General features: G+C 65.4%; 2 protein-coding genes across 4 annotated transcripts; both read left to right on the forward strand.

Moving 5' to 3' along the window:
• The first annotated feature begins 5,564 nt into the window (after positions 1-5,564).
• Positions 5,565-16,684, forward strand: USP2 (ubiquitin specific peptidase 2). 3 transcript variants are annotated; one of them, XM_075723298.1, is made up of 13 exons: positions 5,565-6,191; positions 6,243-6,293; positions 14,021-14,071; positions 14,365-14,488; positions 14,805-14,916; positions 14,997-15,107; positions 15,263-15,327; positions 15,422-15,525; positions 15,599-15,679; positions 15,834-15,912; positions 16,017-16,124; positions 16,359-16,479; positions 16,597-16,684. In XM_075723298.1, exons 1-13 carry the CDS (start codon positions 5,565-5,567, stop codon positions 16,682-16,684), a joined length of 1,722 nt encoding a protein of 573 aa, XP_075579413.1. The 3 variants fall into 3 exon arrangements, with proteins under 3 accessions (XP_075579413.1, XP_075579412.1, XP_075579414.1); XM_075723297.1 differs by having other exon boundaries at positions 5,565-6,293; XM_075723299.1 differs by lacking the exons at positions 5,565-6,191; positions 6,243-6,293 and adding an exon at positions 11,200-11,340.
• Positions 16,685-18,995: 2,311 nt separating this feature from the next.
• On the forward strand, positions 18,996-23,084 carry MFRP (membrane frizzled-related protein). The gene is made up of 13 exons (XM_075723359.1): positions 18,996-19,049; positions 19,147-19,258; positions 19,510-19,638; positions 19,994-20,155; positions 20,236-20,479; positions 20,574-20,704; positions 20,862-20,987; positions 21,141-21,217; positions 21,363-21,511; positions 21,705-21,835; positions 22,373-22,507; positions 22,654-22,781; positions 22,860-23,084. The coding sequence occupies exons 1-13, from the start codon at positions 18,996-18,998 to the stop codon at positions 23,082-23,084; spliced, it is 1,803 nt and encodes a 600-aa protein (XP_075579474.1).
• The last annotated feature ends 687 nt before the right edge of the window (positions 23,085-23,771 follow it).

A 23,771-nucleotide genomic window follows, 5' to 3' on the forward strand; every position in this document is an offset into this window, starting at 1 on the left:
TCCCTGCCCCGGGTCAAGATGCCGCCCTGGGAGCCAGGAACTGTGGGGCATGCTCACCCTCAGGTTTGGGAGCAGGGCCCTGGCACCAGCCCCCTAACACCGCTGGTGGCCCCCGTAGCAGCCTCCCAGAGTGACACCCAGACGCATCCCTCCCTGATTAAGGGCTGGAGCCAGGCAGGAGGGAGGAAAATGCCACTATAATTGCATCCCTCCTAATTATCCTCCGCAGGTGCTCACTGAGTCACGGCCGCTCAGGTGCCGGTGTACCGCGAGGCCGTGCCGCCCTGGGTGGGTCAGGCGTTGGGGGAGTGGTGCTGGGGTGGGTGCCCCAGCACCCGTGGAGCCATGAGGGGTGGGTGCTCCTGTGCCTGCACCGCCACAACCGGCTGCCCTGTGGCCCCACCCTTGCTGCAGGCTTAGGGGGCTCTTCTCCCTACGGCTTGCCCCAAGGGGCACAAGACCCAGACCACCTCCTCCCCTCACCTTGATGCTCTGCTCCAGGCCTTACTGGCAGCCATGAGCACCCCCTCTTTCTGCCTCCCTGGCCCCGACACCAAGTTGTGTCCCACCCTACTCCCTCCTCTTAACCCTCTGTCCATCCTTTCCCTCCTGGACCTCCATCTCCCTCCCCAAATCTCTCCCCTCCCTGCACTTACCCTCAGCCATCTTTCTTTGTTCCCACAGCCCCCCCCTCGCCTCCACAGCCTCCCCTCCCAGCACCCCATTGCCGTGGGCCACCAGCCCCCTCAGCTTCACGTCCCCTTTTAAGCCTCCCTGAAGCTGGAATGCGAGAGGAGCATTTCAGCGCCCTGTGAGGTCAGATAAAGACGCTATATTTATCTAGCCGGGTAACCTGAGCCATGAATTTCTTCGGTGGCATTTTTACGCAGCCCCACAGCCCTCCGGCTCGGCCCCCTCCAGCCATTGCGTCTGCTCCTGCCGGGTGGAGGAGCTGACGGTGGGGGTGGGCCTGTCCCCTGCAAAGGTGCTGCCAGCCCCTCCGCATCGCTCACTCTCCTCCAGCCCCAGGGGAAGCACCCCGAGCAGGCAGGATCGGCTCCCCGTGCTCAGTCCCGCAGGCACCACCTCATGACCGGCCCGCCCACCCCCCGCCATGCCGGCCTCGCGCCCCTGACCAGCCGCCAGCGCCAGCCCTGCCGACCCACATGCAGGTGAGTGGAGGGGGTGCCGCGGGGACGCCGGCCCCAGGGAGGGGGGCTGCGGTGTCAGAAATTCGGAGGCACTGCCAAAACTGCCCCCCTCGGCTGGGTAAAACTACGGGGAAGAGGTTTGCAGTCTCTACATCTCCAGAGAGCAGATTCGGAGTTCATGCACAAAACCTTGGCAGCTCTCTGCCAGCAAGCTGCACTCCCTGGCACCCGCCTCGTCCCCCCGTGTGGGCAGAGCCGTGTGCCCGGGCAATTCCCCGGGGTCCCTTCTTTTTTTCCACTCGCAGGCGTCAAAGCAATAACATGCCCTGGGTCTTATGCCAAGGTTCCCTGTGGGTTTGGGGTTTTACTGCCTGGGGGGTGGCCTGGGAGCGGTGAGTAGCAGGTTCTGCAGCCGGCTGGGTATGTGTCAGCAGCGCAGAGTGAGTCCAGGGCGATGACTCCCAGCCAGCACATGTGGCATGGGTTTGGAGGGTTCTCAGGCCCAGTGACTGGTAGGGGAAGGGCAGGTCTCATCGCTCTGGGGTGCACTAGTGGTGAGGGGGCAGCGCTGGAGCCAGGCTGGCTTCTCACCAAGTGCCGGAGCAGGGCTGCTAGAAGGGCTGCGGGCAGCGCCCCGGGGCGCGGGGGTCTCTATCTGCTGACCGAGGACACCCCTTGGTGACTGCCCCCCTTGCGGGGAGCAAACACTTGGCAGCACATTCCCTCCAGGGCTGCTCGGGGCCACCCTTCCTAGAGGGAAATGCAGATACCCAGAGGGATCCCTTGCCTTGTCCCCCTCGGGGAATAGGCAGGAGGCCATCTCACCCCTCTGGCACTGTCAGGTGGACAGGGAGCCCCTCCGCCCCAAACCACTTGTGGGCTGGAGCAGGCAAGGTGCTTCAGTCCTCTGCCTGTGGAGGGCTGGGAGCTCCCACGTAACCTCCAGGCTGGGACATTGTGTCTTGGGGGACAGGGGACACAGCTCCAAGCCTGCGTAAGCGAGGAGCAGCTGTGCCGAAACACCTTGGATGGAGCCAATGCTGTGTAAGCTGAGCCTGCTCTGGGGCTCCACAGCCGCCAAGGGGGACAGCTGCCACCGGGCCACAGGCAGGAGGGCTCCGGCAGCGGCTGGAGAAGGAGCAGGGTCTGCTCCTCTGCCTCCAGGCTGAAGGGTTTGCCTCCCACCTTTGGGCTGAGCTTCCCATCCGGAAGGCTGCTGGAGCTGGAGGCCAGGGCAGGACTCCCCAGCAGCCCAAGCCACCGTGCGGTGCCCAGCTCCCGGGTCCCTGGCACTGGCTGCTGCCCGGCCACGTGATGGCAGACCGGACATTCCTGTGCCTCAGCTTCCCCTGACACCCTGGGAGGATGATGGGGGTGCAGGAGGCCTGACTCAGCCATGCCAGCCCCAGGGCTTTGCCAGGCAGCAGGAAAGCTCAGTGCTATTATGGGCAGGGAGGGGCCAGGCAAGCCAGGAAGCGATGGGAGGAACCGGGGTTTTCTCACACCCCCTCAGCATCTCTGGCTCCTGGCACACTGTTCTCCCACAGCCCTGGGGTCCACTCTGATGTGACATGGGGACTCCGCAGCACAGGCAGTCCTAGCAGATGTGGCAGTCATCCGTGGTAAGACCTCTCTTCCTGCAACGCCAATGGGTTAGCTGCTGTGTTCCCCCTCCCGGGCCCCACATCCCTCCATCGGCTCCCCCACATCCCCGGGGCACGTGCTGCCCTGTGGAGACCTGTCCTGCTGCCAGAAAGCACCTGCTGTCCTCCCGCTCCCAAGCCGGCGGCTCTCCCGGGGGCAGAGGCACCCTGCACGCACGCACGGGAAGCCGCTGCTGGTGCCAGCGGTGGCACAGCACAGCGGGAGGGCACGGGCACCGCTGGCAGTGGGCGATGGCACACGGTGCTGTCGGAGAGCACAGGCACCGCTGGCAGTGGGTGACGGCATGGGGCTGTCCTGGCATGGGGGCGCCTGTCCCAAGCCCAGATCATCCCTGCTGTCTCGGGGGACAGGGAGCAGGGGCAGCCCAGAGAGGGGCCCTGTGCCAGGCTGCTCCGTGTCCCAGCAAGGCAGGCAGCCAGGCGTGTGCTCCCGGGGAGCCGAGGGGCTCCGGCGCTCCCACTCCGGCACCCATAGAGGGTGCCAGTCCCTTGGCCGGGGTCCCATGTTCCTCTGAGCAAAATTCCCCACTGTGCATGTCAAATCCCGGCTGGCAGAACCGCTCCTGGGCCCTCCCAGTGCCGGAGAGGGCAGCCACAGCCTGGCCGGGAAGAGCCGGGTGTTTTGTGGAGTTTCTGCCTGGGAGCAGATTATTCACCCCTCAGCCTCCATTCCCAAACAGGTCTGTGCGCTCCACCTTCTTGCTTGTAAATAGTTTCCTCTCCACTGTGGGCTGATTGTTCCCTGGGCAATAACAACAACAAGTGGGATGCAGCCAGCTGGCCGGAAAGCAGGGCTGCCGGCCAGGAGGCCGTGGTGGCTGGATGATGCTTCTCACCACCGTCTCCGAAAAGCAGTCCCAGGGCATTTACATGCCGGGGTTAGATGGGCAGGGGCGGCTGGCGGACCTGACACCGCAGCCACCTCACCCCCTGACCAAGGGTCGGTGGAGCCAAGGGGGCTCGTCCCTGCAACGCACGGCTCCCTTCCACCACTCCGGTTTCATGGGGATCGCTTTCAGCTGCCTGCCGTGGAAAATGCAGGGCACACGCGCTGTGGCCGCAGCAGGGAGGCTCAGGGTGGCTCCCATTCTGGGGGTGACACTTGCAGAGGGGTGCTGCCAGCAGCTCCCACTGGGGGCAGGCGTGCCTGGGGACTCCTGGGCTCTGAGCAGGAGCCTGGGTCCCCCCCCCCTCCCCGGGGTCAGGCAGGGAGGGATGCTGCAGTGACTTCTCTTGCTGGGATCCAGTGCCCATCCCCAAGCCTGGATGCGCCCTGCCTGCTGCCAGGGCTGCGCAAGGGCCGGGCCAGGCAGCGTCTCGGTCACCTCCTGGCTTGGAGCTGGGCCAGAGCCCGCCCCAGCTGGGCTGGGAAAAGCCTTTGAATCAGGGTCATCTCCCGGGTGACTGGAGACTCTCGGAGCCACATGAGCCACTGTCCTGCCAGGGAAGGGACGCCAGGCACCCAGGGAGCTGAGAGCCAGCAACGCCAGGACAGAGGAGTTCAGCTGGGATCCTGCCCGCCCCGGTGCCAGCCACAGCCCCAGGACAGGTAGGGGACCAGCCATCAGCCTGCCAGTGAGGGTGCCGAGAGCAAACTTCCCTCCGGCTCTGGACACTGCGTTTGCAGGCGTTGGAGGCTGCTGGCTGCCACACTGCCCTGTCCTGGCTCCAGGCTGGCTCCGTGTGTGCGCTGGGTGCCTCTGTCCCTGTCCCCCGTACGCTCCTCTCCTGCCCCATGCAGTGCCATGGGGCAGAAGCCACCAGCTCCCTGTGGGGACCGAGTGCTGGGCTGTCGCCCACTCCTACAGGCTGGCTCTGCCCGGCTGGCCAGGGCACAGCAGCCACCGCACCGGGAGGACTCGCAGCAGCTTGAATTATTGATGGGAGGCTAACGGTGCAGCCACGGCAGGCTGCTTGGGTGGCCAGGCCCCTGCAATGAGGGGATCCCTGGCTGTCCCCACAGTCCCCTAAGGCCCTTGGGTGATTGCGGCTGCACCAAGGTCTTCACCCACTGCCTGGTGCTGAGCACCAGGTAGGAAGCAGGGATGGGCGGCAAGGACTCTTGTGCTGACTTCCTGACCTTGCCTCAGTTTCCCTCTCAGCCAAACCGGCTGTGTGCTAGCAGCAAGCTGGAAATGCCAGCCCCCTGCCAAGCCCCAGTGCTCACTCGGAATAACCAGGGGAACATGCTGTATGTAGTCCATCCTACCTGCCTATCTCAGCCAGAGCTGGGCCTAAGCATCGTGACTGTGACCAGGCAACTGCCTCCCATCTGGAGGAGGCACTGGGGACACCTCTCCAGCCCCAAGAGTGGGACAGCCAAGGGATGGTGTGGCAGGGATGCCAGGGCTGGGGCAGAGGTGACGGCTGCAGTCCCTTGCCTTTGGTGACTGTGGGCGCCGGGATGATGGGTGCCTCTGGCTGTGCCCTGGGGCTCCCTTCTGTGGTATGAGGTGCCTGAAGGTACATGGGTGGCAGTGCCAGCTGGGCCCTGCTGTCCCAGGCTCTCCAGGAGGGCTGGCAGGTGGCAGGAGCCATGGCCACCCTGCACCCCACAGCCCCCCCTGCACCCTTCATACCCAGGGTTCCTGCTGTTGCCTGCCCGCCCCTCTCCCAGGGTCTCCAGGTGAGGCAGGAGCCAGTGAGCTACTGGGTGGGTGCTGGTGGTGGGTGCCCCGTTGTGCTGACCGCGGGCTCTTCTCTTGCAGTCGATGCCTCCAGGAGTGCCTGCTGAGCCCCAGCCTCCAGCATGTCCCAGCTCTCCTCTACCCTGAAGCGGTATGTTGACTCGTCCCGCTATGCCGAGACCACCTACAGCAAGGTGCCCAGCAGCTACAGTTCCTACACCTCCTATGGATCCACTTTGGCCACATCCTATGCAGACAGCAACAAAATCGGCTTCAAAACCAGCTACCTGGCCTCCCCCCGGTACCACCACACGGGGCTGTCCCCAACCAGTGGATACGACAGCAGCCGGCTGCCCCTGTACCCCGACTCCAGCATCCACCTGAGCCCCATGTACATCCGCACCCAGAGCCGGCTGCCCAGCAGCGGGCTGAGTGGGGGTGCGTGCTACACCTTCACGGGGGCCCCCAGCAGCCCCCCGGGCTACCTGCCCACCACAGCGCCTCTCAGCCGTCGCAAATCCATCAGCCACTCGGATCTGGCACAGGAGTTTTCAGGGCTACACACCTCAGACAGCACCTATGTGCCCACCCCCGCCCCCCTCGGCACCCGGGGCCGCCAGGAGCTCAGCGCCCTGCAGGGTCTCTACCAGGCTGCCACGCATTCTGACTACGTCCGCAGCTACCTGGAGAGCTATGGGAGGAAAAGCAGCCATGGCAGCCTCCCCACCAGCCCCCTCAGCCCCTCACAGGTCACCCTCGGCTCTGCCCTGCCGGCCTCCAGCACCCGCTGCACCAGCCAGCCCTGCGAGAGGAACGATGGCTACTGTGACGTGCCCGCCCGGGACCCCACGGTACGTGGCGCTTGCTGGGGGACAGGGGACAAAGCTGGGCTGCGGTGGGGTATGTGGGCCGTGCCTTGCACACTCTCCCTGGGAATCTCAGTGCATTGCTCCGTGCCTCGGTTTCTGCATCTGCATCTGTACCACGCAGGGCTGCTGCTGACCCTTCGAGCCGCCCTTGCTGGCACAGCAGTCCTGGGCCAGAGCTGCTGAGACAGCCGTGTGCAGGCAGGCAGGTGTCCTCTGAGGGGCTGTGCTCCTCGCTGCCTGCACTGCTGGGAGCACAGCTCATGGGGCTCCCCACAGGTGCCTTGCGGCTCAGGGTGTCCACGTGCTGACAGGAGTGTGTGCGCTGCACCTTTCTGCATGTGTGCATGACAGCGGGTGATGGCACACGCAGGCGTACTTACACCCCGGTGCATGCAAACCTGCATGGGTGCACACTGTGCACCATGTCCCCACACCGCTGACTGTGCCTACACCCCCCGCCCTCCGCTCCCTCCCAAAGAGGGCTTCCTGCTGCCTCATCCCAGCTAGAGAAGGTGACATGACAGGGCTGGGCACTCGCCCTGCTGGAGACACCCAGCTGGGAAGGCTGGTTTGACTGCTGCTGGCTCTGGCACAGTGACTTGGTGCCCAGCTGCCAGTCAGGTTTTTCACTCGTGCCCTGTGATGCCTGATCCCTGGCATGGTCTGTTGCTGCCATCCTGGGGCCCTCTGCCCCAGCCCCCAGCATGGGCCGCGGCAGCCAGGGAAGCAGCAGTTTCTCCATGGCAGTGGCTGCTCTGTACAGCGTCACACGAGGTGGCAGGCACTCGGTGCCCCAGGTATCAATCGGTGCTGCACCATCCCCAGAGCCTCAGCCCAGGCCGGGAGCAGGCATCACACGCGCAGCCCGGCTCAGGCGCGCAGGGGAGCAGCCTGGTAATTTTCCACTCAGGTTTCCTTCCAAGATCTGGTCAGGCTCTGCCCGCATTGTCTTCCACTCTTTCCAGTCAGCCTTCACTCACCCATGGTGGAGGCCAGTCTGGCCCTGTGCAGGGTCTGACCTGCCCTTTGCTTCCCTGCAGCTCTGTCCCACTGTTTCCCACCAAAATGGGAGGATAAGGGCTGGGGGATTCTTCTCTGCTTCACTGCGAGCAGGAGAGAAAGCTCTTTCCCTTCCCAGCCAGTACCCCCATGTCCCTCCCTGTGCCCAAGGGCCTGGGAAAGGGCTGTGGGAGCAGCCTGGAGGTCTGGCCCATGCCCTTGGGCTGGGGGGGCACAGCCGAAGGCATGGTGTAGGGAGGACAGGCAGACACTCCTGCCCACCACATGTCCTCAGCTGGGGCTCAGCGGAAAAGGTCTCCCCCCTCTCTCTCTGGAGCCTCCCATCCCACTCCTGGCAGGGCTGGCTCCCCTCTTCCCTCTCCCTGGTGCTCACCTGGGTTTTAAACACCCACCTGAGCCCCCAGGCACGGGAGCAGGGGCAATGGAGGGGGTGCAGCATTGCAACCCACTGCCAGCAACTCACCTGCACCTTCCCCAGCACCCTCCGCCCCAGAACCAGCTGCACCACATGCAGCGCCAGCAGTACCCCCTGTGCCCAACCCGCCTGGTCCCTGGCCCCAGCTCTGGGGCAGGGGAGCAGGTTGGAGGGCCGGGGCGAGTGGAGGAGGGGTGCTTTGGAAGGGAATTCCTGCCTCCCCCTCCCACGCCAGGCCCCGATGGGGGGGACCGAGGGGGGACCCAGCAGCCGCTGCCAGCCATGGGCACTCACTAAAGCCCTTGCCACCACTGCCAGGGCAGGGGTCCCCACCCCCAGGTGCCCACACACTGCTCCGATGTGGGTGCCAGCCTGCTGCCATGGGATGGCCATGGGGCATCAGGGAATGCACTGCTCCCAAACAGCAGCCTTGTGGTCTGCATGTGAATGCAGCTGGGGGCTTTCCAGCCAGGGCTGAGGGGTGGCAAAGATGAGCGGGGCTTGGCAGCTGGCACAGGGTGCTGGGGCAGGCACCCGTGCCGGGGCAGGCAGGGAGGCTGGACTGATGACACTGGCTTAGGTTTCCTTGGTGCTTTGATGGGCCCACCTGCTATTTTCCACTCCTGTGCTTTTTTTCCTCCCTTTCCCAAGCCATGAAGCATATGTACCGATCGTAAAACTGACTTGGGTGCTTGCGGTCGTGCCAGGTGCCGGAAACAAGCACATGTTGCAGCCCTGGCGCTGCCATCGGTTCTGCCCCATTACCCAGCCCCAAGGGCAGTGCCAGCAGCACCCGCTCCAGCCAGAGCCAAGGCATGGCGGGGCTGGCTCAGTGCCTCTTCCCATCCCTTCTTCCCCAGCCACCTCCTGCCTCCACACCACACGAACCACCATCCAGAGGAGTTTGCAGCCAGGAGGCGAGGATGCCCACATTTGTTCCTACCCATACCGTCACTTTGCACCTCCGTTTACCATCCCGCAGGGCAAAGGGAGGCACGTGCAGCTGCAGTGAGCGGCCATGCCTGCCGAGCCGCCGGCTCTGCGCAGGGCCATGCTGGCTCCCGGGAAGGGCAGGCTGGCGGGGGCCAGGACCGGAGCTGTGCCGCCCCATTAACCACCCTGGGTGAACATAGGGTCAGAAGGCCACAGCCACCCACAAAAACGCCAGCAGCTCTCCGCAGCCCCATCCTGAGCAGCTGACGTCTCTGGCCGGCAGCCAGTCGTGGCCCTGCCTGCCTTCATGGTGCCAACCGGGCCTGTGGCAACCTCTGCCCATGGCAGAAGGTCACCGCTGCAGAGGGGACAGCTGAGGGTAGGGAGCTAGCTCTGAGTGATGCCATCCCACCGGGGCTCCCCTTCTCTCTCCTTGCCCTGAGAGCCTGCGTGCCGCGCTGGCTGGAGGGGAATTTGGTCCTTGGCCCAAAGTGCCCGATGTCACCAGGGCACGAGGTTCGGCGCAGGATGTGGCTGAACGTCACCCCTCTTGCCATGGAACCGGTTCTGCTGGCACGGTACATCCCCAGGGAGAGCGCTGCACCGGCACCCTGCACAGCGCTTGGGGCAGCCTGTGCACTGGGGCAAATCTGCCCCCGGGCCACCCACCGGGCTGCAGGGCAGGGTGGCGGGAGCCCTGGCTGGCGTGCGCGGCGCTGGTACAGCGGTACGCGCACTGGGGAGCCGTGCCGTGGCCCCGGGGCCCGGGATGCGACCTGCAGGGGCTGTGGGAGCGCGTTGCAGGGCACCCACACTGCGCAAGGCCAGCGGGGCGTGCACGCTGCATCCCTGCGTGTGTATGGTGTACACACTGTGGGGTGTGTATATATATACACATGCGCGCACACGCAAGCGGGGATTACGACAAGCATCCTGTTGTGATGCAAAAAGCCCTGGCCCTGCAGATGAATAACGCTGCAAGATGCCTCCTCAGATATTTTTGCTGGTGCCAAAAATAGTCTCCCTCCCTTCCCCCCGCAGTCAGCCCCTCCACTGGCTGTGCTGAGCTCACACCGCGGACAGCGGAGGCTGCATCTGCAGCAATTAGGATTCAAACAGCAGCCGCTGGCTCCGGCTGGAGGTGTGCTGGTGGGGGCTGGCATGGGAGGAAAGCAGCCTCTGCTCGGTGCCTCCAGCCCCCTTGGTGAGGCTGGAGGCTTTGGCTGTCCTCGGAGCAGCCTGACTGCACTCCCTGCCTCAGTCGCCCATGGAAATTTCCCTGCGTGAGCGGGTAAGACACCTGGGCACGCACAGCAGTCGCAAGCCTCCGTCGTTCACCCTGCTGCGGTCAGAGGGGTGAGCAGAGGGACATGCAGGACTGGGATGCAGGGGAGACAGGCTCCCTGCCAGCCTCCACGTCTGCCCTTGCTGCAGGAGAAGAGCTGGAGCCCTGCCTGCTCCGTGCCTCAGTTTACCCAGTGCTCAGAGGGAAGACACCAGATGGGGTCTTTGCTCCACACAGGATTTGGGGCGAGTTTTTCCCCAGCAAAGGAAGCAAGGCACTGAAATACCCTCTGAGCTCAGTGCCAAAGAATTCCCCAAAGAGGGGGGTATGCGCCGTCTGCTGTTGTTCAGCTCCCCCAAAACGGCACTGCGCAGCAGCCCAGCACTGGCCCTGCAGGGAATGCACATGCCTAGGAGCCCCACCAACCCTCTCAGACAGCCCTCGGCCCCTCTCTGGGTACAGCCACCCCACGCACCCACATGCTGTGGGACTGTCCCCGTTTTACTGAGCAGTTTTGGCGACTGACCCCTGGCTGGGGTCTCTGCCAAGCGCCTGCCCAGCTCTCAGGCCAGCACCGTGCTGGCAGCCCAGCGCGCCCGGGGCCGCAGAGCTGGTGCCATCAGCCCTGGGCCCCCGGAGCCGGGAGCACGGGGCAGCGCCGGGGGAGCAGGCGCTCCTCCGGCTGCCGCCTGGCACTACGTGCCCTATTGCCCCCGTGATGCCAGTGTGGTGCCGGCACGGGGGACGGGCACCTGGAGCGCGGGGAGCACCGCTGCCGAGAGCTGCCGGGCTGCGGCGTGTCGGCGGGCTAGAGGGGGTAGAGGGCTGCACCGGGGCGCTGCCCGCATCCTCCCCGGAGGCCCTGCGGTGCCGGGGCCCTGCTGCCACCACGGGCTCGGCGTGCCGCGAGCGTGGCCCACGGGCACAGCCGCCCCTCGCGGGCCCCCTTGGCTCGCAGCTCAGCCGTACCACGCGGTGCGGCGGGGGCTGGCCGTCACGGAGCCCGGCTGCCGCCTCTCCACCCATTTGATGTCAGAGCCGCTCAGGTGCCGTCAGCCTCAGAGCCGGCACCGGCTCCGGCGCCGCACACCGTGCTGGTGCTCCAGCGAGGCCGGGCGCCTGACCCCGTGCCCCAGGCCTCAGCTGGCCTGAGGCGAGGGGTGCCCACCCGGCGCCCCTGGGATCCCCCTACCCGCGGCTGGCCCTTGCGTCTCGCCGTGCCCACGAGGGCCATCATGAGGGACTCCTACACAGTGACGCTGCCCGAGGAGCCCCCCGCGCTCCCCGACCTTCACAAGGACCTGCGTCCCCGCACCTCCATGCCAGGGTCCCTGCTGGTCTCCACCTTCGTCGGGCTCGTCCTCAACAAGACCAAGGTACGAGCCCTGTGGCTCCCGCAGCCCCTGCCCTCTGGCTTGGGGACAGAGAAGGGGGTGCAGGGAGGGGGCAGCCCCTGCCCTCGCCGGGGAGCATGGGGTACCCCCTGGCATCCCCCTTGACGGAGGATGGGGTGCCTGGGGTGGGTGCCCATCCCGGCTGGCCGCGGGGCCGGGGTGCCCCGGTGTCCCGCAGGAGGGGCAGGGAGCAGGCGAAAGCACGTGTCAGGGTGCCCGGGACCCTCTCCCAGCCCTGCCCCTGCGGTGACCTTGGTCAAGTCCCCATGCCCCAGCCTACCCACCGCAAAGAAGGGGCTCCTGGTCACACCAGCCCCTTGACAGTGTCACCGGCCTGAGCTTGGCTGTCCTCGGAGCCACAGTGCCGGGCAGGTCTCCCCGTGCGGAGACAGCAGAGGCAGGGGGCAGGGGGCAGGGTCTGGGCACTTATGTAAGTCTGGCTGCTCCCGCTCTCCCGCTGCCAGGCACTTGGCGTGCGGACCTGGATGGGGCAGGACAGTCGGGATCTTGTTCCTGTCCCCTTCCCCTGTCCCCCGTCCCCCTCCTGCAGTGCAGCCTCGGGGACTCCCTAGCCGCCGCCGCGTGAGCCAGCTCTCCTTCGCCGCCTCTGAGCAGTGCCGTGTCCTAGATAAAGCCCCGGACGGGCAAGGGGGATTAGCTGGAGTTGAGTCACCCAGGGGAGGGAAAACTAGGGGGAGGAATAAGACCTTGGTGCACACAGGCTTGTGCCACAGTATGGGGGCACCTGGTGGGCCCCCCCCAGTCCAGCCCTCCCCTGGGGTTGCTCCAGCCTCTGGGAGGGCAGCCCAGGTCCTGGCCTGGCCAGGCAGTGGGCGAGTATCAGGTCCTGAGGGGAGGTTTGCACCCACATCGGTGGGACACTCTGGTCCCTCCCGGCACACGGCAGGAGCTGCCCAGCCAGGGCAACTGGACGAGCAGCGTCCTGATGGGCATGGCTGGGGCACGCTGGGGCAGCTCCCAGGAGTTGCTGCTACCCCTCCTGGCACCGTGACCTTCCCTGCAACAGGGGTGGGTGCATGAGCAGCGGGCCCTCAGGGGGTCGGTCCCTTCAAGGGATGGAGGCTGTTGGGACACAGACCCACCTTTCCTGCTGCCTGCTCGGCCCCGTCTGCTCAGGGACCAAAGCCAGGCCAGCTCCTCCAGCCGCGGCGTGACACTGACCTGCCGCAGGCTGCTGGCACCCCTTGCCCAGCTGAGCCTGCCCCTGGCCTGGGGGTCCCCGCCCAGGGGTAAGCAGTGGGTTTGCCTGGTACTTTTGCACAGCCACCCCCCCGCACCGAGTGCTGCGGCCGGCCACGGCTGCGGACAGCCCTGCGTGCTGGGCACTGAGGGGGCACTCGCATGGCACACAGGGTACCCGGTCAGGCCAGCACAGCCGCCTGTGCCCGCGCAGGGCGGCCGAGTTCCCGCTGGGGCTGGTCCCCCCTGCGGTGGGTGATGCCTGTACCGTCGCTAAGGAGCACGTGTAACTGGATCTGGGTTATTTTGGGCTGCTGTCAGGGCTGGGTGCTCAGCACCTCCCACACACACACCAGCTGCTGCTATTTTGGAGCTGCTGGGCCCCCTCCCCTCCTCTCCTCCTCCCCCTCCTCACGCCTGGGGTGGGCAGCTGAGGAGTTTGCCTGAGGATCTTTAAAAGCTGGTCAGGCTGGGGGGGTATGGTCAGCAGTCTGACCCTGCAAGCCCTGTCAGCCTTCCACCCTGCTCCGGGCATGGCTCTGGGGAGGTTCACCCCATCACTACCCTCTGCGCCAGGCTCACATGCAGAGCTGGGAGCCGGACCCCTGGGCTCCCACCACTCGTCCCCACCAGCACCCAGTCCCCCACACGGGGAGGGGTGTGGGCAATCCTGTGGCACCCCAGACTCCTCCATGCTCTCGGTCTCTCCAGCAAAGAGTGGCGATGCCTCCTAGCCCCAGCGCTCTGCTTGGTGTGGGCCTGCCCGGCTCAGGGAGTATCTGGGGCCCTGGAAGAGCCCCATGGCATGGGCACAGCACAGCCAGGCCAGTGCTTTTGGGAGGGCACCGCTGGGCTCGCAGCCCTGTCCCTCAGGCTGACTGCTGCAGGGCTGGTCTTGCACTTTCCTGGGTGGACTTTATCCTGCAAAACAGCTGTGCCAAAGTCTGGGCTGCTCTTGTGCAGGGTGTCCCGGAGGGGACACCCAATGTGGACAAGGCGGGCAGCGGCAGGTCACTGTGCACCTCCTGCAGCCATGGGGCAGGCACGGGGCACTGCCGCCCCCCAGCTTCCGAGGGCACAGGGCTGGGGAGGGGAGGCAGCAGGGGCGGCTGGCCTGGCCTGCAGCCCAGGCATGGGGCAGCAGCGTCACCGGGCAGGGAGAACTTTGAGCCCTGCGCGTTGCCCTGGGCCAGGGAGCCGAGCAGCAGCCAGACCAGCAGGATGGGGCAGGCCAGCCGTGGCTTCCCACCGGGCCCTCAGCCACGGTCCTGCGTGCAGCTAGTGCAGAGAGCAGCTGCGGGGCTGGCTCTGCCCTTGATGCCCGCAGGGGGATGGGGCCTCTGCTTGCCCTTGAGGGTCTGCTCCACGTGGATGCCCATGGCACCACGGCCTCACTGGGCTACCCGCAGGCATGGGCAGCCTGTGCCAGGCACTGTCTCAGCCCTGTTCCCTCTCTTTGCAGAGCTCCAAGGCGGTGCAGGGGCTGACCGGCCTGCGAAACCTTGGCAATACGGTGAGTGCTTACCCAGGCACCTGGCTGCACGTCCCCAGCTCACACTGTGCTCTTCTGCGGGCACATCTGTGGGGCAGGAGGGAGCTCTGTCCCTTCGCCTCGCCCCCAGCACCCACACTCTCACCCCGGTGGCTCCCTGCACCCTGCTCCTGACAGTGCTGGCTGAGAAAGGGGCTCCCGTGCTCTGCGCTGCTTTGTCCCCATCCTCTGCCCACTCGCCCCAGGTGTCCCCCTGCCACCGCCTGCCTCCCTCTGCCTCCCGTTGCCATGGTTTTCTCTTCTGCCTCCCCCAGTGCTTCATGAACTCCATCCTGCAGTGCCTGAGCAACACCAAGGAGCTGCGGGATTACTGCCTGCAGAACCAGTACCTGCGGGACCTCAACAACAACAGCCGCATGCGCACCGCGCTCATGTCAGGTAACTGTCAGTCACCGGCCCCTGGCTCTGCACCCTGCGGGGCGTCCCTGCAGCACGTCCCTGCTCCCTGGGCCACCCCGTGTCCTGGGGGACCCCCCACCCAGAGGTCAGTGCTCTCCCCAGCCTTGTTGGGGCAGGTGCCGAGCTGTGGGTGCCCGACCAGTGGGAGGATCGGGTCCTCTCTCCAGAGGGGATAGGGCTGGCCATGGGGACCCCGGAGTGGGGTGCTGGACACTCTCCTGGAGGGCACGGCAAAGCCATGCCAGCAGGGCTGGCCAGGGCCAGCTGTGCTGCTGACGTGCCTCTCTGCCCACAGAGTTTGCAAAGCTGATTCAGCTGCTCTGGACCTCGTCCCCCAATGAGAGTGTGAGCCCCTCTGAGTTCAAGACGCAGATCCAGAGATATGCCCCCCGCTTCGTCGGCTACAAGTAAGGGGTGTTGGTGCAGGGGTGGCAAGGGGGAGCCGAGCTCCTGCCACCACTCACCAGCTATGCCCCATGTCTTGCAGCCAGCAGGACGCACAGGAGTTCCTGCGGTTCCTCCTTGATGGGCTGCACAGCGAGGTGAACCGTGTGCTGGTGCGGCCACGGGCCAGCACGGACACCCTGGACCACCTCCCGTAAGTGCTGGCTGGGGCGGGGGCGGCAGACAAAGCTCGCTGCCTGCAAGCCCGGCCCAGGGACGGTGACCATGCGGGTGCCTCTGGGCTGGGTCATGGGGGCCGACGTCCTCCAGGCCACACTCAGTATGGCTCTGTCTCCCCATCTCTTGCAGTGATGATGAGAAGAGCCGCCAGATGTGGAGGAGGTACCAGGAGAGGGAGGACAGCCGCATTGGCGGTGAGCAGGGCTGTGGGGAGAGGAGGGCAGGGCTGGGCTGGGAGAGGGGCTGGGAACTGGGGGTCTCACCCCTGCTTTGTCCCATCCCCACCAGACCTCTTTGTTGGGCAGCTGAAGAGTTCACTGACCTGCAGCGAGTGCGGCTACTGCTCCACAGCCTTCGACCCCTTCTGGGACCTGTCCCTGCCCATCCCGAAGGTAAGGGGTCCCCACTGACCCCCAGTCCCCTGCCCTGCACACCCCATCCCTGACCCGCGCTGTGCTCCCACAGAAAGGCTACGGGGAGGTGACCCTCATGGACTGCCTACGGCTCTTCACCAAAGAGGATGTGCTGGACGGGGATGAGAAACCGGTATGGGGCGTGGGGCACGGTGACAGGTGGGCTTGCCTTGGTGCAGGCTGGGCCCCTTTCCCTCCATGCTTGTGTTGCCAGGACTGTGGGCCCGGTACCTGGTGGGGCTGGCATCTGCCCTCACCCTCCTGCTTGTGCTGTTTGTCTCCCACAGACATGTTGTCGCTGCAAAGCCAGGACGAGGTCCACAAAGAAATTCAGCATCCAGAAGTTCCCCAAGATCCTGGTGCTTCGTATCCTTCAGGCGGAGGGACAGGGCTAAGGGGTGCTCGGGGGGGGGCAGGCAGTTCTTCGCAGGCTCCGCTTTGACCCTCAGCTCCTTGACATGCTCCCCCAGACCTGAAGCGCTTCTCAGAGGCCAGGATACGAACGAGCAAGCTCACCACATTTGTCAACTTCCAGCTGAAGGACCTGGACCTCCGGGAGTTTGCCTCGCAAAGCTGCAGTGAGTGCCGGGCCCTGTGTGGCTCCAGCCCAGCCCTGGGCTCCCGGCAGCTCCTGGCTGGGTCCCTCATGCCCCCCAGGGTGCTGCAGCCTGCAGCGGGTGGCAGAAGCATGGGGGGTGGGAGCCGCAGACGTCCAGGGTGCCGGTCCCTCCCGGCCCCAGCTCGGTGCTGGCATGTTGTGGGGCAGCAGGACAGCAGCTGGCACAGCTGAGCACCATCCTTGCTCCCCACAGACCATGCCATTTACAACCTCTACGCCGTCTCCAACCACTCGGGCACCACCATGGGGGGACACTACACCGCCTACTGCAAGAGCCCCGTCTCCAGCGAGTGGCACAGTTTCAATGACTCCCGGTGAGGCTGCGCATGGGACCGGGGTGGCTGCAGGGTCGGGGCAAGTGGGGACCCCCTGCCCAGGGCATCCCAGTGCCTCATCCCCATTGCTCACAGCACATCTCCCCATCTCTGCAGTGTCACCCCGATGTCATCCAGCCACGTCCGCAGCAGCGACGCCTACCTGCTGTTCTATGAGCTGGCCAGCCCGTCCTCCCGCATGTAGCCAGCCCTGCCTCCCTGGGGACCCCTGCACCACCCCTCAGAGCCAGCGCCTCCAGGTTTTGGCCATTTGCCCCCCAGGTGCAAGAGGGAGGTGAAGAGGAGAGACCCCGAGGTGGCTGCAGCGGGAGGCTGGAGGCGGCCAGGAGCAGACCCCAGGCAAGGACACCCCAGCTCTGAACTGAGGAAGGCAGCCCACAGCAGGGCAGGGCCCAGGCAGCTCAGGCACCTCCTGGTCGCTGGCGGTTGGTTTTTACCTTGGGGTACGTTTTAGTTTCTTTTTTTTTTTTTTTTTTTTTTTTGTTGGTGTGTAATAAAAATACTGAGCAAGGGACTCTGCGGGCATGGGGCTGCCTGCCCCATTGACTCAGCCAGGACCTCTGCTCCCTTGGGGGAGCACCCAGAGCTGGGGACCCAGGAGAGCCTCCCACATCACTCCTGGCCTCTTGGCACTCCCATTCTGCTTGGCTGTCCTAGAGGATTTGTGAACTGCTCCTGGTCTCCTCCCGGCACTTCTGAACCTCCTGGCAAAGGACCCCGGCCCTTCAGTTGCCTCCATCCCATCTCAGGCAGCACGTCCCCACCAGCTGCCCACACTCCTCAAAGCAGCCTGAGTTCAGGCCCAGACTCACGGACAGGAGGGAGGAAAACATTTTGTGGAATTTATATGTATTTATAGTGGACTTCTCTCAACCTGGAGCACCCCACCGCTTCCTGGCTCTCCAGGGACTTGTACCGGGGGATGCTTTGGGTAGGTTTTTACCTGCCTCCTCATACGACGGTGCCTTAAACCATTTAGGGGAGCGGGAGGCCACGGGGGTTGCACAGGAATGTCCGTCCTGCAGAGGAGAGGGAGGGGAGGACAGTGGCTTTCCAGGACCATCTGCAATTGGGGCTTTCTTCTCTCTGCAATCAGGAGCCCCCCTGGGTGCCCGGGGATGCGCTTCCCCACCCACCCTGCTGCTCTGTCCTCCAGCTAGCAAATGCCAGTGGCCTTTTTAGTCTTTTCTCTAATTTATTCTCCTCCCCATTCTGCCTTGCCTGAGATGCAGCAGGGAGGACAGATGGGCCTGACCCAGCACAATCCCAGCCCCAGCCCGCAAGGCAGCTATGTCCAACCCAGCAACCCGTCCTGCTTCGCCCTCGCTGGCCCCGCGGGCGCAGGCTGAGCACTCTTGCACCCTGAGCATCCTCCCCAGCCTGGGGCATCCCGGCGGGGCTCAGGGGAGGGCAGGCCAGGATGGAGGGGCTGCCCGCGGCAGGTACCGGACTGGGGCAGTGTTGCTGCTTGGCAGGTGGCTTGTTTACCGTGTAAGCAAGATGGGCGGGAAGTGTCTCGTTACAAGGGAGACTCGTGCAGGAATAAATTTTAGCTTGAACAGAGCGCTGTGTACCTGTGCTTGTCTCGGGGTGAGCAGACGAAGGACTGCGGCTCCCGCAGCGGGAGGGAAACCGGCACCGGTGCCAGAGCAGCCTGCCCGTGCATGGCTCCAGAGGCCCAGGAGCGCCTGTGCCCAGGGCTTGCCTGGAGCAAGGGAGACGCAGGCGCAGGCGGCAGTCCCTCTCCTACAGCCACCCGTGGTGCCCAGAGGCAGAGGGAGCCCTTCCTCCTCCTCCAGCCCTGCGGAGCTCCCCAGCGCCCATGCTCTTCCCCCAAAGCCCCTGAACAATGGCCCCTTTCTCCCCTGCTTGGGGACGAGACAGGCACCGAGGCATTAAGGGGCAGCAGGAATGCAGGCACCGGGCCTCCGGTGCCCGGTGCCGGAGAGGTGCAAGGGAAGGAGGGACGCGTTCAGCCCAGGCTCCCCAGCGCAGCCCTTCAGGTGCCCCCCTGCGCCAGTGGGGAGCCTGGAGGCAGCAGGCAAACCAATGGCCCCTCCGTGCCCCGAAAGCAGGGTCCCCAACAGGACGGGCTCCCAGCAGGGCGGGTGCAAGCACACCTTCCCCTTTAAGGCGCTGGTTCTCTGTGCCAGAGCCTGACCTCGGCATCCTCAGCTGAGCTGGATTAACGGGGCGAGGGGGAAGGGGCCTGCAGAGGGGACTGGGGCTGCCGGTCTCCCAGGGCTTCCTGCACTCGCAGAGCAGCGGGCATGGCCCTTGGGGCTCTGCGGGCTCTGGTGCTGGGGTGGCACGCGTAGGCGCAGCTGGCGCTGCCACCGCCTCTGCCCCGGTGCGTGGAGCGGGGGTCCCCACGCCACCCCGGGGCCGATGGGGGCAGCTGGGGAGGAGCGGGTGGTGGGGCAGGTGGCTGTGCTGGGGAGCAGAGCATGCTGGAGAGGCTTCTAGCCAGGCTGCACCGGGAATCGCCTGCCGCGATGAAAGACTTCACCGAAATCACGCTTTGCCCTGAGGCTCTGGACCACAGCAAGGTAGGGCTGGGGGTGCCACCTAGGTGTCCCCTCCTAGGCACCCGCGGGCCCCCACAGCGTGCTCCCCGTGGTGCCACCTGCAATCGCTCTCCTGCAGACCGAGTTCTGCAACCCTGTCTTCGAGGGTGAGGAGCTCCAGGCAGCACCAAGCACCGAGAGCCTGCCAGATGAGGACGGGACTAGCCCCACGTCGCCCCGGGACGGCCTCGGTACCAGCCTGGGGGTTTGTACATGTGCCCCTGTCCACAGGGCCACCAGGAGCAGCTGCGGGTCTGGGAGTGGGGTGGCGGGGCAAGCTCCCCGCAGGGCTCTGGGGCCGCTTAGGGGACCCACTAGCACCCTGGGGACAAGAGGTGAGGACATGCCCAGCCGTGGCTCAGCCAGCCATGCAGGGAGGTGGCAAGGTGGGGGTATGGCTAGCAGCACCCTGGCTCTGCCCACTTTCCTCGCCCTCCTGCAGGCCGACAGTTCTGGGGCCAGGCAGGCTGGCGGTACCGCGCCGACTGCAAGTTCACCTGGCTCTGCGTGGCTCTGATGAGTGCCGTCCTCCTCTTCCTCGTCGCCCTGCTGCTGGGCATCGTCATCCACCGTGAGTGCCCGAGCAGGGCGGGCTGTGACCATGAGCTGAGGGACACAGAACCGGCTCAGAGGGGGAGAGGGGCACAGCGAGGGCATCCGTCCTACACAGGACCTCCTGGGGTCTGCCCGTTGTGGGGAGGGAGTGCTCCCATGCACAGGAGCAAGGGGGATCTCCACCTCCCTGCAAGGTGGCAAGGACACCGGGCCCTATGAGAGCTGTGTGGGATCCCCTGGGACCTGCACACGTGTGGGGTAGCGCGGGAGCATAGGACGTGGGGCTGGCTGAGCTTCCTAAGCCCCTTCCCCACACTGCAGCCTTTTCTCCCCGCTGGGGCTGAGCTGTCCCTGCTCTTCCCCGGGCACAGAGCTGGTGTCCCCGCAGCCACCCAGCACCGCAGCTGCAGCCCTGCCCGCCCGTGGCACCGCCGCCACCACCACAGCACCCACCCAAAGGGACGCCCTGGCCCCCGAAACAGCTGCCACCCCAACCCAGAGCTGGCTGCCCACAGCCAGCACACCAGCACCGGGTAAGTCCCACGTAGGGCACTGTGCCAGGACGGCAGTGCCCTGCAGCACTAGCTCATGCCCACGCTGTTGCCCCGTGCAGCCTGCGGTGGGACCCTGCAGGGCCCCGAGGGCTCCTTCAGCTCCCCCAACTACCCCGGCCCCTACCCACCCAATGCACTCTGCATCTGGCGCATCGAGGTGGGCCCCGGCCTCACCATCCAGCTCAAAATGGAGACGTTCAGCGTGGAGGGCGCTGCCTCCTGCCTCTTTGACCGTGTGGAGCTCTACGAGGAGCCAGGGGCTGGCAGCATGGATCCTGCCCCAGCTCGGGGGGACCCAACCAGGTAGTGCCCCTCGCACCCGGGGAGCGTGGCGGTGCAGTGGGGAGGGGGCAGCATCTCCGGGGGCGAGCAGTGTCGCCCCTTGTCGTGCCCCCAGGTTTTGCGGCAATGTGCCCCCCCCGACCTTCAACACCAACTCCAACCACCTGCGTGTCACCTTCGTCTCCGACAGCAGCGTGGGCGCCCCAGGCTTCAGTGCCCGCTACCGCGCTGTGGCCCCCGGTGAGAGTGAGTACCCCCGCCCCCAGGCACTGCCAGCACTCCTTGCTGCAGGCAGGCAGTGGGTAGCGCCGGAGGGTCTCCCGTAATGCCCAGGGTACTGGGGCAGGGGAGGGTGCCCAGTGGGATGCCACTGCCAGCCTGGCCATCTCTGCCTGTGCTGCAGAGAGCTGTTCCTGGGATGAGCACTTGTGCGACCAGGGGCTCTGCCTCCACCTGGGCTTCATCTGCGACGGCTTCCACGACTGCGTGGACAAGAGCGATGAGGCCAACTGCAGCCTGAAACACAAAGGTGGGCCAGCCCCCTGCTTGCAGCCCACAGCCCCCACGGCACCTGGCCAGAGGGCGCAGCGATGGGCAGCGGGAGGCAGGGGCTGGGGAGCGGGGAGATGGGGTGAAGGGAGAGGGACAGGGGGTAAAGCTGCACGTGTGTGTGTCTCTTCAGAGTGCGGGGGGCCGCTGACTAACTTGGAGGGGCATTTCTCCACCCCGAGCCATCCCCAGCCATACCCGCACCAGCAGGTGAGAGAAGGGATGCCGGCGGGATGGAGGCAGGAGGAGGGCGAGGGTGAGGGCAGGCAGGGAGGAAGGCAACCTCCCACCAGGGAAGGCTGGGGGTGCCCCTGCCCAGCTTCACGGGTGTCGCTGGCTGCCCCCTGCCCTGCAGCTGTGCCTCTGGCAGATCTCAGTGCCCGTGGGCCACATCATCGACCTGCACTTCCACAACTTCAGCCTGGAGTCGCACGAGGACTGCAGCTTCGACTTTGTGGAGGTGCACGACAGCGCAGGCACTGGGGCCGCCAGCCTCATGGGCAGGTACGGGCACATTCCTGATATCTCCGGCCCTGCTGCACCAGCCTGGGTGTGCTGGGCTCCTGTGGCTCAGCTGGGGAAACTGAGGCACGGGGCAGGCTGGTGAGGGGGAGCCACCAGAGGACAGGGTTTGGGGAGGTACTGGTCCAGCCCACTGCCCACCCTGACTGCATCCCTCGCCCCATGACCCCGGCAGGTTCTGCGGCCACCAGGTGCCACCCACCCTGACCTCCTCACGCCATGTCATGACCGTCCTCTTTGTGGCGGACGAGGGAGTAGCAGACGATGGGTTCTTCGCCACCTACCAAGCCCGCAATGCCACAGAGAGTAGGTAGCCAAGCAGGGTGCAGGCTGCCCAGAGGGGCTGTGCAGTCACCATCCTTGGGGGTTTTCAAGGCCAGACTGGATAAAGCCCTGGACAAAACTGCTGTCACTCCTGCTTGGAGCAGGAGGTTGGGCTACAGGCCCCTGGGGTCCCTTCTCACCTGAATTACCCTACAACCCTATTGATCCTAGCCACGGGGACGTGGCCTGGAAGGGCTTACCTGCCCACAGGCACGATCCATCACCTGAGGGCTGCCCCCAAAAAACCCAGGGAATTTGGGACCCTCCTAAGCTGGGCCAAGCGATGGTCACCTATCAGCCGTGGCTTCCAGGTGGCAGTGCTCTGCAACCACTCACCTGGATGTCCCCTGGCCAGCGACCAAGAAGAGCGGAGACAGGGGTGGTCAGCACAGGAACAGGCTGACTCCCAGCAGGGAGGCCAGCTGCCATTGGCACGATCCGGGCCACGGCCAGCCTGCTCTCTGCCTGTGCCTATGCCCAAGCCCATGCCCTGCCGTGCCGGCCCCTCTCATCTTACAGAGACCTGCAGCCCCGCAGAGTTCTCCTGCGGAAATGGTGAGTGCCGGGTGCTGGAGTCCGTGTGTGACGGCTGGCACGACTGCCCCGATGGCACCGACGAGCTGAACTGCACAGAAGTCTCCTACCCAGCCTTTGGTGAGTGCTCCACTGAGCACCCAGCCCCTCCTGAGCCCACCTGACCCAGGAGACATGCTGGCAGCTGCCCGATGGCTAACATCTGCTCAAGGCATTCCTGGTGGGCATCGCTGCTGCTATAAGTGAAGCACCTCACCCTGTGGCAGGGTCTGTCTGTGAGCCCGTGGACGTGGAGATGTGCCTGGGGCTGGGCTACAACGCCACCTCCTTCCCCAACATCTGGCTGGCCATCCCGGACCAGGAGGGAGCTGCCGAGGTGCTGCAGGACTACCAGGTGAGCTGCCCAGGGGCTGCACGCAGGTCTGCCCAGACCACACCACACCGTGCCACGCTCACCGCCACTCTCCCACAGATGCTGATGGAGCTCGCCTGCTACCAGCACCTCCGCCTCCTCATCTGCAGCCTCTTTGTGCCCAAGTGCACCCCAGACGGGGGGGTCCTGCAGCCCTGCCGAGCCGTGTGCCTGGCTGCTGAGCTGCGGTGCCAGCAGTCCCTCAGCCTCCTCGGCATCCTCTGGCCCATCAACTGCAACATCCTGCCTGACTCCAATGACCCCGTAGAGTGCTTCCAGCCCTGATCCAGCAAGAGAAGAGGAGCAGGGGCTGAAGCAGCCTGAAGCAGAGACACTCCCCCACCCCAAATGTCCCTCCTATCCTCCTCCTGTTGCAAATACCCAGCTGCTGGGGTGGCCCCCATCAGCAGCACCCCATTGCCTAGCTCCTCACCTGCCCTGGGATCAACCCCTCTGCTCAGCTCTCAGCTCAGTGCCCAAATGTCACGGGCTTGCCCATAGGACTAAGTCCTTAGAGAGCAGGTGCCCCTTCCCAGCCTTGCTACAGGGAAAGGCTTGTGCTGGAGGGGCTGTGCCCACAAGTTGGGGTGTGCTGGGGACACCGCGCAAAGTCCCCCCTGCCAAGCAGCAGGACAGTGTCAAGAGGGTTGGGCGTTGCCTCCCCATCCTCAGCCAACCCCAGGTGCGTTGGCCAGAGCCGTGCATGGTTCCCAGCTCACTTCTCTCTTTCAGCCTCTCCAGGCTGTGCGTGGCCTTTTTCCCGCAGCCCTCAGGCAGCTGCCAGCCTAGCAGGGGAAGGGTTAATGCTTCCCAAATGGAGCAAGGCTGGACTGAGGTGAGCCAGGCTGCAGGCAGAAGAGCCCAGGGCTGCCCATGTCCCACAGCGCCAAAGCCAGAATAAACAGCGTGAGCAGCTGACAAACCCAATGGAGCAGGTGGCTCATTTGGGGAGGGCCTGTGTGTGGGTCTTGC

Source organism: Pelecanus crispus, chromosome 19 (genome assembly GCF_030463565.1).
Source record: "Pelecanus crispus isolate bPelCri1 chromosome 19, bPelCri1.pri, whole genome shotgun sequence".
NCBI lineage: Eukaryota > Metazoa > Chordata > Aves > Pelecaniformes > Pelecanidae > Pelecanus > Pelecanus crispus.